The 13,958-nt window shown below is 41.1% G+C and overlaps 2 protein-coding genes across 2 annotated transcripts; both read right to left on the bottom strand.

The window, feature by feature from the left end:
• Positions 1–2,639: 2,639 nt before the first annotated feature.
• Positions 2,640–8,156, bottom strand: zpax1 (zona pellucida protein AX 1). Its single transcript, XM_076168039.1, has 20 exons — positions 7,666–8,156; positions 7,491–7,586; positions 7,289–7,413; positions 6,887–7,030; positions 6,713–6,808; positions 6,441–6,605; positions 6,275–6,371; positions 5,981–6,198; positions 5,740–5,896; positions 5,452–5,660; positions 5,254–5,371; positions 4,928–5,127; positions 4,728–4,842; positions 4,487–4,656; positions 4,325–4,419; positions 4,109–4,239; positions 3,830–4,019; positions 3,190–3,328; positions 2,989–3,115; positions 2,640–2,785 (listed from the first exon to the last, which is right to left on the bottom strand). Exons 1-20 carry the CDS (start codon positions 7,805–7,807, stop codon positions 2,709–2,711), a joined length of 2,811 nt encoding a protein of 936 aa, XP_076024154.1. The 5' UTR covers positions 7,808–8,156; the 3' UTR covers positions 2,640–2,708.
• A 524-nt stretch (positions 8,157–8,680) lies between these two features.
• ttc32 (tetratricopeptide repeat domain 32) lies at positions 8,681–11,218 on the bottom strand. The gene is made up of 3 exons (XM_076167971.1): positions 11,055–11,218; positions 10,788–10,954; positions 8,681–9,505 (listed from the first exon to the last, which is right to left on the bottom strand). The coding sequence occupies exons 1-3, from the start codon at positions 11,168–11,170 to the stop codon at positions 9,378–9,380; spliced, it is 411 nt and encodes a 136-aa protein (XP_076024086.1). The 5' UTR covers positions 11,171–11,218; the 3' UTR covers positions 8,681–9,377.
• Positions 11,219–13,958: the final 2,740 nt, after the last annotated feature.

Genomic DNA, 13,958 nt, shown 5'->3' with positions numbered 1-13,958 from the left:
AGCAAGGTTGATATGGAAAACCCATGTAAATTCCACAAAGGGGGGAATGGCAGCCCTGCGCACAAAACGTGGGCTAACTGCGACCGATAACATCTGGCACACTTAAGGGCTTGCTAAGCACCATTTCCAAGCTAACGTCCGGTGGCATTACACCAATCACACCACCTTTTACCATGGCCAAACTAGCTGTTACGTCTATTCTATTATGCCTTCCTCCATCTCACAGCAGCGCATATGGGCACACCGCGGATCCACGGATGAATGGAATTGTGCGTTAGAGGCATCTAATAATAGGGCATGAACCGTAATTAATTGCTCTGTTACCATGCTGCCAGAGGAGCCTGAGGATAGATCAATTGGTGTGGTGTAAGAAGCGCGCGACCTAGTCAATCTAACTTGCTTTGCATCGCCAGCCACAGCCTATAGGTTCGAAACCGGTCGGGAACTTTGGTGTCATAGGCTTGTTCCGATTCAAAACCATTCTGTCCCGCACTACGAAGTGCATCAACGGCGTAAGGGTCCTTTACATAGACGGCCCGACAATGATGCTGATGGCCATATAATTGATCAGGCCCTGGCTAATTTGACCGCCCTCCGTGATGCAATGACGGCTGAGGAGGTTACGGATTAACCGTTTGGGCTCTGGGCCCTCCTAACTTCATAGAAACACTGGGTCTCTGTAGCGTCCGTCATTATCTTGGGAGGCTTCATTCTCCTGTGTTTGAGGCACTTTGTGTCTCAAATGATAGCGTCCTTTGCCTCACGTGACAGTTTGCACCGTTCGTCCTGACTTCGGACCTTTGAAATTATTGTTTATGAGGTCTTCTTTGTGATACAATTCCTCATCTCTGGGTGGGGCGGGGAAGTGTTGATGTTATGAGATGCTCCAAATGTCTGTTAATGTGTAAATTTCCCTTCCCCTGTGTGTCCTCAATTGTTTGCATATCTGAGGGTTAAAAGTTCCAGAGTGCCCGGGTTGGGTGTGAATGTGTAACCTTGTACCATGCTCTGTACAAGGTGGGGTAGATATGTATTGAAAGTTTCCTTGTTATTTTTCTCTTCTAGGGTTTGTCAAATATGACAAAAAGTAGGGAATTTTCTGGAAAAATAACTATCAATAACTAATCAAATGTGTTTAACTAATCAAATCCTACTGTGTGATGTACAAAATGATGTGTGCCTTGGGCCTTCATCCTTTACACATAAACCTGGAGATTGTTCAGGCTTCCATTGTGCCAGTTGTCGTACTCACCGGCCCTGGGTCCGGAGAGGCGCCTGTATATCTGTACTGCGACTGGACACCCAGAGGCGCATCTGACGCCCTGGAACTGTCCAATCCCCACTTGTTTACTTTTGCCTGTATAAGAAATCATGTCATGTATTGCATCTTGTCTGTTCTGTCTAACAACCAGAACTGACCCACTGCAGTGTAAAGGAATAAACTGATTCTTCATTTTACTCCTGAGTCTTCTCAATTGTCTTGCTGCGTAAGGCAAATCTCAACCACAGTAAAGGGATTTTGATGAGCATAGATCTGGTTGTCTGGAATTCTGCACTCAGTTCAAGGATAGTAGGAAATTAGAAAATCTCTTAATTTGTATTTTATAGTTTTTGGCTGCTAAATGGGATAATTGTTGCAAAAAATGTTAAGGCAAACATGTCTTTCAACCCCAAGGGCATGTTGTGGTGTTCTTTGAACACTTATGCCCCTGAAATACATGAAATCAATCCAATGAAACATTTATAACAAGTGTCAAATAAAAAAAAATCACTTCAATGCCAATATTATTGACGTCTCAGATCTGACTAGAATGTTACTTTAAAACTAGGCAAGCACTACAATGAGGATGAGGAACTTTAACCAAATAAGAGAATTACCTTTTGTTTTGACAACAAAATAAGCTTTAATGTAATTAGAAATAAACCCTTTAGTTTGTCTCAACTAAATTTCTAAAAATCTCAAAATTAAAACAGGTCTCAAGATCTAATAAACTGGCCAAAGATCTGCTGGTTAAGCAATGAAGCACATCAGGAGTCGTTCTGTCCACTGACATTACCAACATGGCTTTCCAGCCAGTTGTGGGTTCATATTCTTCTGGGGCAGATCATTTTGAGGCTGTCGAGTTGTCTGATGGGAGGTACCATGCAGTCACTACCAGCACCTGCATCATGGTTTAGAAGACTTTAATTTCCAAGTATGGCAAGTTTAGGTTTTGCCCATCAACAGTTTCCTTTTTCACATGCATTACATTTCTCTCCTATAAAAATAAACAAATGTTTCATAACTGCATGCTCAGTCATGTCAAAAGCGTGTAATAAAACTACTAGTTCTTAGTTACCTTCAGAAAGTAAACTTGGGAGAAACATGGATTTAGTGGTAGATTAGCAAGTAAGGTGCTTTGTTCTGCCAGCATGTACTTAGTCTGGGTTGTTGCCTTTCTGCAAGACAACACTTCAAATGGATGAAGATGCAACCAGGACAAAGAGTTCCAAAATGAATATATAGTCTGAGAACAGAACAAAGCCTGCTGCCACTTTTCTATCCTCAGATTAGTACAGATAAAGAAAAAGAAAAAAGGACCAAAGCCTATGCAAAGTTGAAATGATGTTTTACTCAAAGCAGATGTAAGCTTTGCTAGTTCCCACATTGCCCTGTGATTAAAGCAGGAAAAACACTTGATAAAAAAAGCTAAGATCAACAAGTTTATTCAGAGACTTGACTGAGGGTTGAACAGCAGGATGGGGCCAGAGGAGATCTTTGTGGGGGTGGAATCAGCACTTTGTTCTGGAAAGATGACAAAGCATAAATTAGGCCACAGCCAGGAGACACCTTGACCAACTGAAGCAATTTATGGCAACACTGATCTGACGGCCAAGGTGACTCTGTCCATTTAATGCAAGAACAGGCATGCTGACAAATCACCGTGCCAATTTATTGCATTAACGGCATGGCGCACCCCCCCCCATTAGCTGTACAGAGTTTCATACCTCTTTTTACTCCTTTTGTCCCCTGAAGCTCATTCCCCACACCTGCGGGCTGCACACACTGACGTCTGCAGACACCATCCATGTTACCATTTGTGTCGCAAATCACAGCATCACAGTGGACATAAATCTGTGGACAGAGACCATTAGTACACAGGGCTGAATGTAGCCATCTCAGATGTCTTTCAGTGTACACAAGTCTACCTGGTCTTTCAGAACCTCTTCATCTTTGGTAAAGGTGAACATCTTCACCGAGAAGCGTTTGATGTGGGAAGGGATGGCAACTATATCACTCACAAGAGGATGGAAGACGGTAGCATAGCTGTCGTCAAGGTTTTCACAGCTGTGGAAGATGTAAAGGTTAGAGTAATCCTAGTTGGTGCCATGACCAGATTTAGTTCCACACAACTAAAATAAGAAAGACCCCATACAATACTTATAAAGCATGGCCTGGCTTCAAGGAGAGTCAATGATAACTGGAAAATTGATTTTATACCAACCACAATGTCTCTTTACCACACTGTTCTTTGGTTGCTGGACTGATCTCAAAACAGTAACAACTTCAAGAGAGCTATGCAAACTGCATTATGCTACTTGGTTAAGGACCAAACGCTTTTTAACTTTCTGGAAAAATGTCCTGTAATGTGTGATCACTCCATAAATGACTTGCTACTTTGTTATCCTACTTTTGCACCACCCCAATCCTCTGGTTCAATAGGGATTACATGAAGATCATTTCATTGTAAAAGCAAAAGTGAGACTTTGCGTGATCACGTGAACCCAAGACCTGCTGATAACATTGGAAATTAGTAGGTTTGAGTTTTTGCAGAGCATTACATTTTACCTGTCCACAATGATGTCCCAGCTTGGCAAAGAGGTCCTGTCTTCATGATGAGTGGCCCAACAGTTCTCTAAAATGAGCTCCAACTGGGGGTCAGTTGACTGCATCAGCTCCACTTCAAAATAAAGCGGCTCCCTTAAGTATTGCAACACTGGATAATCTTCTGCCTGATAGAAGACCTCATACAATGAATCTAAGGTGGTCAACACAACAATTATTGGTTTTAGTACACCGACACTAAAAGGACTGCACATTCAGGGAACATTGACTTGCAAGGTGTACCTTGACTGAGTCTCATTTGCACCATTAGCCGCCCTGATCCCGTCTCTGCTCTGGGCTCAGTGCTTCTTGGTTTATTGTGGAAGGAAAGTGTCTCAGTCTCGCTTACCAAGTAAAAGCAGGAAACCTTTTGCCTGCAAAAGAATGTTTAAAAACATGATCAAGTCTGTCAAAACTCCTTAGCGGATGCTACATTAAGGTCATTTAGCTGTATGCTACCTGTACTCAGGATCAATTGGTGATGTGTACCCTTTGGATGGCCGGTTGTGGGACAGGGCAATCTCATTTTCATACAGCATGTAGTTGTCAAAGAACTAAACAGGGAGCACCATTTAAGAAATATCTAATAAAACTGTTAAACTCAAGGGACAGTAAACTTGCCTTTCTAGTGGTTCCACAGGAATTGACAGTGTACGTGAAGTATGCAAAGCGCTCATCACTGGAGACTGGTTGACAGGACTTGTCCTTTAGAGTCAGCCAGCCCGGTGTAAGATTGGGCACCGATTCCACCTTCACAGCCACAGCAGTCACTGTGCCATTGGGGTAGCATTCTGAAGAAGCGGAAGAGGAGGTCAAGCTGTCATAAAACTACAGGAAAATGTCATAAGTCTTTACACCTTACCAGTTGTCTTTAGGGGAAAATTGCAAGTAAGATAGAAGTCACTGAGCGTCCAGTTGTTGTGTGGATCGAGCAGATGCAAGTCAAGTCTGGCTTTGACTGAGACAGAGTCAATCAGCTGTATAAAAATAGGAAATTATCCATTGTAGACAAGTTTTTATTCTTAATGTCAGTATAAACTTGAGCACCAATTCTTAATGTACCTCAAAAATTGTGTCAGGAGAAAAGTATGGCACTATGAGGTTAAAGCTGGCGTCATTGTTTTGGATCTTGTAGTCCTCCGCTATCTCAGGCGTTAGCTCTCGAGCTCCAATTATTGCCTGGAAGTTGTTGCCTTGGCTTCCATATTTCACTTCGATGTAAAACATGTTCTGGTCACAGGTTCCAATGATTGTAGGCAAAACTAAAAAGGCAAAGTGATGCATTAGACAGCTTGGTGTAAAGCTCTGACCTCACCTCCCACTGTACCCAATAGGAAGCCACCATAGACTAGAAGTCAGGAAGTCTTTTTTCATAAGGACAAACTCACCAACATCCTGTAGCGACGTCACCAACTCCACTGGGTGGCCAAATGGAGTTTCTTCAGGCAGAATGATAAACCCAAAGATCAAAGGTAGGAAGTAGACTGTAACCAAGGGTTCAGGATTCTGTGGATCAGAAAAGCTCAGGCAAGTCAACCAAGGCACTGTATACACCAAGCAAATATGGTTAGTGACATGTTACATACATGTTTCAGAACAGCAGCAGCAGCAAAGGGCACTTGTAGAGAGAAGGTCTTGTTTTTATTGGGAAGACTGTGCTCCTGTACAGTGAAGCCCTTGGCATTGCATTCCTCAACAGACAGAACCCCGGTAGAGAAAGTGACATTCCTCAGCTCCACATCATGCAGAAATGTACCCAAGTGCACAGTGAACACACCGTCCTCTGGGATGGTGCCTAAGGAACAGCAGTGTGGTTGGTTAACATTTTCCACACATTTTCAAGTTTCATTTTTTTCCTGACAGTAGGGTCTAACCGTCAGTGACTTGGGGCGGTTGGGCCATCAGAGGCGTTGTAATAGGAAATAGAACTTTGTATCTAGTATCCGATAGGGTGTCATCTTCTCTCCACAGTAGTTCAAGCATGGGCTCCACGGTGTAGCTGAGGTGGTACTGGTAATCTGGAGCATGGCTCTGCAATCATTCATGGAATTTTAATAAAACATGCAAATGCAGTACACGCTAGATTCTGCATGTTGCATCTACAGAGTTTCCAACCTTGTAGTAACCGTCAGGGGAGCCCACTGGGATTTCGATGATGATGTGGAAGACCGTAGCAGACAGCTTGTATCCCCTTGCAGCCATTTCAGCTTTATCCAGTTTCACCCCATTGATGCCCATGTGCATTTCCAGGATTTCAATGCTGGTGTCTACCAGTGGCGTTATTCTCCGAGGTACGTGCCATGAAATGACATTCTCAGCAAATAAGACACCACCTGTCAACGATAAAAGCGCCTGTAAGCTAAAATACATCATCTATGTTGAATGCTCCACAGACAAATGACAACTCACCTGTAGGACAAGCAGCCGCCAAGTTCACTACAGACAAACCATGTGGAGCCGTGTAATAAGTGCTCACTTTGACAATCTCCATGGGGACTCCAGCCACCTAAAGAAAGGATTCACAGCCTTTATAAAAGGACACATGTAAAGCATTGAGGGGGCAGGAGTTACTTACATCCTCAGAGTAAGTCTCTGCTGTGTTGTATGGACTTCGCATGACCAGACGGTTTTGAGTGGCCATGGCACTGTAGCCCACTTGTTCAGCCTCCTTCAGCACCATCATGACTGGTTCTGGAGTGTGAAATGTAATCTTCCAGATACCTTTAGATGCACCCGAGGCCTGTGAAGACAGGGGACATTAACTGTGTTTGTTGTGCCCATTAGCACTTCTACTGAAGATAAACTGACAACGTAAAAAAATTTAAATTCTCAGGTTGCTCAGCATACACCATGAACAGCATTGATCTTGGAGTCATCTTTAACATCCAGACCCTGGCCCTTTTCTTCAATTTGTGCATCATGTGTGGCCATGTAGTTTGAAACCTAAAAAGGGTATATAAATATAGATTTAAGTTTTTATAAAGCCACACAGCTCACGAACCAGCATGCCAAGTGACCTACTTCCATGTAGTTCCTGTCACAGAGAATCTCTTGGGATGCCCATGAGGAGTAACTACACGTCTCCTTCACTTCATGAGTAACAACATCTGATGGACTGTGGCTGTACATTTGGAGTCTCAAGCCAACATTAAATGTCCTGTCCTCCTATAGATGGACAGAGAGGGGACAGAGGTTATCCGGCATCTGTATAGTTGCGACAGTACACATGGCTAAAAGGAATCCAATCAAAAGTTGTAATTTGCCATATTAAATAATTAATCCATTAAGTGTTTAGCATCACAAAAGCACAACATGTGGGCAACTTCCCTTCTTGCATTACAAGGGGGAAAAGAGCCACAGACAGCATGGAAAGTAGGCTAGGACCAGAAAACAGCCTGAACCAATGACTTCAGCTCAACATACTTTGTTGTCCACATAGCAGCCCAGCAGAGATATGTAGATTCTGGCGTTACCCCACGGGTCAGACTCCATGCTGTATCCACACTGAGCAGCCAAGCTGGGTGTTAACGCTACATACTGAGTGCCATCTAGGTAAAGAGAAATGTAACAGGGATCAGCTCCTTTTCATAGGAACAATCTGCTCATCAGTAGCATATATACTCACTACTGGCTTCAACCTCCAGCTGGTTGCCCACAGCTAGAGCCTTGTCCAACACCAACCTCATCTGATTCCCCACACAGTCTGACCTCAAACCACTGCCTGTTTAAAGGAGAGGCTAGTCAGGTAGAGGTACACTTATTTACGTTATTAAAGGGATTTCATATAACCTGCACCTTACTTGACTGCAAACTTGGCTTCACATTTGGCTTTGCTTGACCCAAGATGATTATTGCAGCCATCAAATTCCATATCAAACTGAGAGGAAATAAAGTTACAGTACATCTTGCAAGGTATAGCTTAACATGCATCAAAATTGACATAAAAACAAACACACATACATGTTCCCAAGCTTCCACATTATGCAGTCTGAAAACAGCACAACAAAAATCGTAAGAAACCCAACCACTGTCAGCTTGGCTCTGAACCCGAGAATGCCCCCAAGCAAAGCGACTCTGAGGCCTGATTGCTCTCTTGAGCCATCAGCAGCTGTTTTATATAAGAGCTAATCAGGACCCACAGGTGAGAAACATCAATGATCCTCCACCACCTCACATAATATAAGGGACTTTGATGTGTCTGTGTGCAAACCTGTTGGTGGGACACTTTTTTAATAATATGATTTAGAAATGATTGATAGAGTGCAATACTTAGCTAAAATATCACAATTTTAACTTCTACAGATGCACCTAACTTCTACAGATGTACAGTCAAGAGCATCCTCTCCAGCTGACTTACTGCTTTGTATGGCAGCTGCTCTGCTGAGGACTTATTTATAGGTTATATTCTGTACATGTATATTTGAGTCTGTAAACATATTTTTAGTCTGTATATATATATATATATATATATATATATATATATATATATATATATATATATATATATTACTCTGCTGTTATCCAGTCTGGTCTGCTTTCTGTTCCAGAAATTCATCCAAAAAACCTTTTGCACTAAATTTCAATTTTTGCAATCCTGCAGATATGGATTCATGCGTAGGTCATGGTATAGCATGCAAACAAACCAGAGGGCTCCCTAGTTTCAAATCAGTTGCATCAAAAGAATATATCATGCTTATTCATTATATAGTGATGTCAGACATCATCTTCTTGTGTTAATGGAGGCTGAAACTCTGTGAGCATGTCAGCATGGTAGAGGTGGTAGATGTATGATGACATCACAAAAAAACACCTTGGCAGAAGGTAATAAAACTTTCATTTATTCAGCATTGTTCCAACAATATACACAGTAGTTTGGACATCTAAAATTCAATCTTATTAAAATTATAGATTTGTGTATGACCTTGTGGAAATATTAAAGATGTTACATAATGGCCAACAGACCATTTCCCGCCTACTGTGCACTCTTCCCAGTGTCGTCCTGGTTACAACACTGTATCACAGCACATTGACATTTATGACTGACAGTAAAACCTGAACCTGTTTCACCTTGTGCACTTGGCTTGATTATTCAGTGCCTTCTCTTTAAACACTTCTTCACTGATACACTTTGATTCATGATGCCATTCTGTTTTTCCACCTGGGTGGATCTTGGAGCAGAGTGGATGAGGATCAATCAATGCTGTGCTTAACAGAGATCCACATGACCCTGGCTCCTGAGACTGCAGGATTAGGATCTTGAGTACAAACTGAAAATAATTCTACTGGTCCTGGTTTTCATTTTGCTTGTGTGTTATCTTGTATGTATATACTGACACTACTCTCTCAATACATAATGAAGTGTTGTTCTGCAGAACAAATAAAGACATTTTAATTTATAGGAAGAGCGTAATAAATACGCAACTGACTGAGCCACATTAGGTCGCTATATCACCTGTTTCATCACCCATTTGGAGGATATATAAAATATTTGAACTTTTGGCTGTTGTTTGGGTCAGTACCCTCTAGTTATCTTGTCCTGCTGGTCCACAAGTGTCTGCTGAAGGCTCAGTTTGGCATCTTCAAAATCTGGATTCAGTTTTAGTGCCTGCTGGAAGTCACTCATGGCATGTTCAAAGAAACCTGTAAAATAAGAAAATTAAATTGTGAAAATACATACACTGACTTTAAAGAGTCAGCAGTTACAGGTTAAGTACAGGACTGTCAATATCTCATCCAATGCATACACAGCACTATCTAGTGTCCTTTAGAAGAGCAAGCAACTGGCTACACCCCTATAGGTAATAATAATGTAATTGTATAAGTACAATTACAGTGTTTCTCAATCGCTCACACACATTTTCTGAAAACATAACTCATATTCTCAGAATTCTACAGATAAACAAAAAACTAAATATTGCAATTTGTTTCAAATGACACGCACGCACGCAACGACAGCATTTTTAGGGGTCAAGGGAGGCTCTACCCAGCCTCCCCCAAGGTTAGGCCATGGTTGAGCGCATGGTGAATCAACGTGGCTGAGTCTCATCAGAGATTATGCTCCTCACCCTCTTCCTCTCACTCTGCCTCTCTCTCCAATGTTGGCATCCATAGCTCCAAAACAAAAGAGCTCACCTGGCCCTTTTGTTGCTAAAGCCCTGATTGCAAATTGAACAATTGTGCAACACGTGTTTACCTTTGTGAGGAATCAATAATGATAGTAGAACATTTAAGTTAAGCATTCTGAACGGGACTGTTATCCACGTGAACACAAGGGACTATTCATGAAGATTTGCCAAATAATTGTGAATTGTGTGTAGTGCTGTAAAAAGTGTTTGTTGTTTGTTGATGTTTAAGAGCAACAGCCTGAGTAAGAAGCAGGAAATGTGCTTGTAGTTTAGGTGCGTTGGATCAGGGCGTTGGTACATGAGTTACCGGTGTCGTCATTGTTTCTCAAGTACCAGTCTTAGTGTGTAAACAATGGAGAAAAACTGTAAGGCTGCTATTGATACATAAAGAGGCACATTACAATGAACACTCCAAACCGAATCAGCTTTTTGATCAAAAATACATCTACCCCAAATCAACCAAGGTTTAGAAAAGAAAAACTATAATACATGAAGGAGTAATCAGGGAGCTTTCAGTTGTCCGATATCTCTTTACGTATTCGACTTATGTATTTTAAGTGTTTTATTTATATTAGTTTCTGTATTCTGTAATGCCAAGCTCGACTCCGAAGGTGTCAAATTAGGTCGAATGCTAATGCTGCAGGAACAGCTCCTGCCACTAGATATCACTGTTGACGTGATGTTTCAGCAGAACAAGTGACTCAGTTTCAATGAATTTCTATTGAAGTCTTCATTTCAAATCATCACTTCTCTAAAGCCGTGTGCCGTGTGTTGTAATTCAGAGCGCCCCTTCTTACCAAGTCTGTAGTGGATGAGTCCTCTGTTGTAGAACGGGACCTCAAAGTGACAGTTTGAGTCGATCGCTGAGCTGTAATCTTCCACAGCTTCATCAAAATCTACCCGCAGGTACTTAATCTGTCCACGGTTGTTAAAAGCAGTCGCTAAGTCTCTCGTTTTGCATTTCCTGTGAAAATAACACAAAGTATCTATAAAGTATCTATAGCTGTGGATGGAAACAACAACAACGTCTGTTTCTTTAGCGGGCTAAGTAGGCAGACTAGTACCTGTTCTGTAGGCAGGTGGAGATAAACTTTGTATAAAACTCTTCCGCGTCCTTGTAATTCTGCTTTTTAAACTCAAAGTGAGCATGTTCAAGGGTTTGCAGGTTTCCTTCTTCCATAAATAAGTTTGTGTAGCCGTGAGATGTTTGTGTATCCGGGTCTCTAGAGCGGATGTGACGTAAGGGCAGACTGGCCAATCACGGCTCCGTGCGGTTACAAGAGAAACGACTTCGAAATCAGTAAGTTTGGCAGAAATGTCCATATTTCAAGTGTTGTTATTGAGGGCAGTGCTAAGACTAAACTGTCATTGTTTCACGTTGCACCCTTTAAAATGTGTATATTTCCACTCCAACAGCAGTTCTTTATTTAGACCTGCAGGGGGCAGACTTGACTGAGAAAGAATGCCATGATGTCAGTGAATATGCACAGAGATTACGGTGAAAACAGGTTTGGATAATATCTATGCATGACAAATCATAGCAGTGATTTAATAATGAAGATTACAAACGTCTGTAACAACACTCTCAGGACAATATGGTGACTCGCTGCTCAGCAAAAAACTCAGAAATACTACCCAGCCCATAAGCAAATAGGCACAGAAGTCAACTGAACTGGTGAAAATGGCACCTTCAGTGACTTAAAGGTTATTTATTAGCCGTGGTGCTTCCTTCCTGCCTTGTTGAACTCCTGTCAGAGGGGAGTGGTGGTCATGTTTGAACAGATCGAACAGAGCTGACTGAGGTATGAGTAATGACAATCTATACAACTACACCATACATGTGTGAATGTATCCACTACTTTGTCCCCTCCCCTAGAGGTCAGTGGATTGAGACCACCTTCCTTCACCATTTGCCTATTATACGGTCCTCCATGCGACACCAAGGTATGAGGTGTGATCTGAGAACATTGTTAGACCATGGAGCATTCCTTTCTGTGGTTAGAGCATCATCCTTGACCTTTTATGTTGAAGTTAAGATAAGGTTAGCCCTGAGATTCCTTTGTAATCTCTGTGTAAACACTTATTAGAAACTGGACAACAACAGACCCAAGCCCAGTTACATTAACACTGGAACACAACTAAATAATGGCTTCATTTTGAGACGTCCACAGAGGTTTAAAGCCAACAGGCCAACTTCTGTCTTGTGTGTAACAATGTGAATGTCCATTTTGGTCTTACAAGCATGTAAGTTTGGCTCCTGTGTAGGTCATTACATCACGAGGATGCATTAAAAGAGGTTTGAATTGTAAAGGAAGGAGATACAAACATTTCAGAGGTTGTTTAATCACAAAGCTAATACTTTGTGGTGTGAATTACCTGACTTATCTTTGGAGATCATCTGGTTAGATTTTGATGGATATATGAATAAAAGCCATTTTGTGGTCTTTGTAAAATCACATTTTTCTTTGAAGACAAATGTGTATGTCTGAGTGTTACGGTTTGGTGGTGGGGGCAAGACCTGAGCAACTGAGAGTTTTGTTTTGAGAGGCCAGGGAGCTGCTGCTTCTATGAACACCTCAAATATAGATGTGTGCTGAGAGACTTAACACAAGCTCCCAAAGTCCACTTTACTGTGTTTAACCAGTGCAGACATCATCCACCCAGAGAAACATGTCTTCATGTCTCAAAGCTTTATTTCATTTTTCAGGATTGTTTACATGTCTGAAGTTGAGGTGAAACAGTTTTGCTCTCGACATTCATGTTCCAGATAAATGAGCGGAGGTGCAGTTGGATCAGTCCACAATCATGTTGAAGGACTTTGATGAGTGGGGATGAAAGTGACAAACAACAGTTAAGATTCAATTTCACACTAACTACATACCTATACAATTATTTTCTTCCTAAATGCATATTTGATTATTTGACCACCAGAACTATTACATTATTAATCAATAGCACTGCAGTTTTCAGAATGTTCAGTAAGTGGCAGTGATTGATCAATAATAGGCTTAAATACCTATGGTGCAACAAACCACATGTGCTGTGTAATGACAAGATATAATGATAATAATAATAATAATAATCATAATCATAATCATAATCATAATCATAATCATAATAATCATTATCATAAGCATAATTATAATGATAATAATGATAACAATGATAATAACAATAATAACAATAATAATAATAATAATAATAATGCTATAAATTAATAATTATTATTATTATATAATTATCAATGATAATTAAATAATTAACAAAAACTCCGGAAAGTAAATCTCCGAAATTGCCGGTAGTCTCCATAGTGTGAAAGTTAATATTTCATTGCCAACTTGTCTCAGTAAAAGCTGAAAACAGAAGCTACATGCCTCTGCTGGTGTAAGTGCTTGAATATGAAAATGGCAGAGGAGTGTCAGTCCCATTCATCTACTGCCAGTGCAGCTCTGCTCGGTTCAGCTCTGACAGGCTATAAGTAACCACGGTAACCAAGAAAGCCTCACAAATAGCAAACCAACATAAAGCAGCAGCTGTGCGGTAAAGAGAAGGGCAAGGATCCAAACCAGACTGAATGTAAACATGGTGTGTTGACTCTTTACCTCACACACACACAGCAGACAGAGGAGGTCCTACTGACTCCACAGGGACCTAGAGGACTCTTCCTCTTGTTTGTTGAGGATGATGACATGAAGGGAGTTCACCTGCTGCTGCACAGTCAAGACATCTTACAATTGTTCTTTTCATTACATATTTTTCTACATGTGTCTGGAAGATTCTTGATTCCATATAAACACGTAAAATATGAAGGAATAAAAAGTTGCAGAGTAAAAATGACTGTCCAGGTTTGACTCAATGTGCCGCATTTTATTGCTTAGCCGCCTGTTTTAGCTCATGTTTCAAGAAACGTTTTCAATTGTCATATTCAATTAAATAAAACAGAAATAAATGTAGAAATAGATATTTAA

Source organism: Genypterus blacodes, unplaced genomic scaffold, assembly GCF_046128005.1.
Source record: "Genypterus blacodes isolate CSIRO-AG114 ecotype Tasmania unplaced genomic scaffold, CSIRO-AGI_Gbla_v1 ptg000185l_1, whole genome shotgun sequence".
Lineage (NCBI taxonomy): Eukaryota > Metazoa > Chordata > Actinopteri > Ophidiiformes > Ophidiidae > Genypterus > Genypterus blacodes.
Note: the sequence above shows the minus strand (reverse complement) of the source record. Positions and strands in the feature narration are given on the sequence as shown.

Excerpts from the sequence above, each read along its gene's own strand:
- zpax1 (XM_076168039.1), bottom strand. The coding sequence starts at position 7,807 with ATGTCAATTTTGATGCATGTTAAGCTATACCTTGCAAGATGTACTGTA. Across the intron at positions 5,661-5,739 it reads ACCGCCCCAAGTCACTGACG|GCACCATCCCAGAGGACGGT; the intron begins GTTAGACCCTAC and ends GCTGTTCCTTAG. Across the intron at positions 4,657-4,727 it reads TTTTCCCCTAAAGACAACTG|AATGCTACCCCAATGGCACA; the intron begins GTAAGGTGTAAA and ends CCGCTTCTTCAG.
- ttc32 (XM_076167971.1), bottom strand. The coding sequence starts at position 11,170 with ATGGAAGAAGGAAACCTGCAAACCCTTGAACATGCTCACTTTGAGTTT. Across the intron at positions 10,955-11,054 it reads TCCACCTGCCTACAGAACAG|GAAATGCAAAACGAGAGACT; the intron begins GTACTAGTCTGC and ends TTATTTTCACAG. Across the intron at positions 9,506-10,787 it reads ACTCATCCACTACAGACTTG|GTTTCTTTGAACATGCCATG; the intron begins GTAAGAAGGGGC and ends CTTATTTTACAG.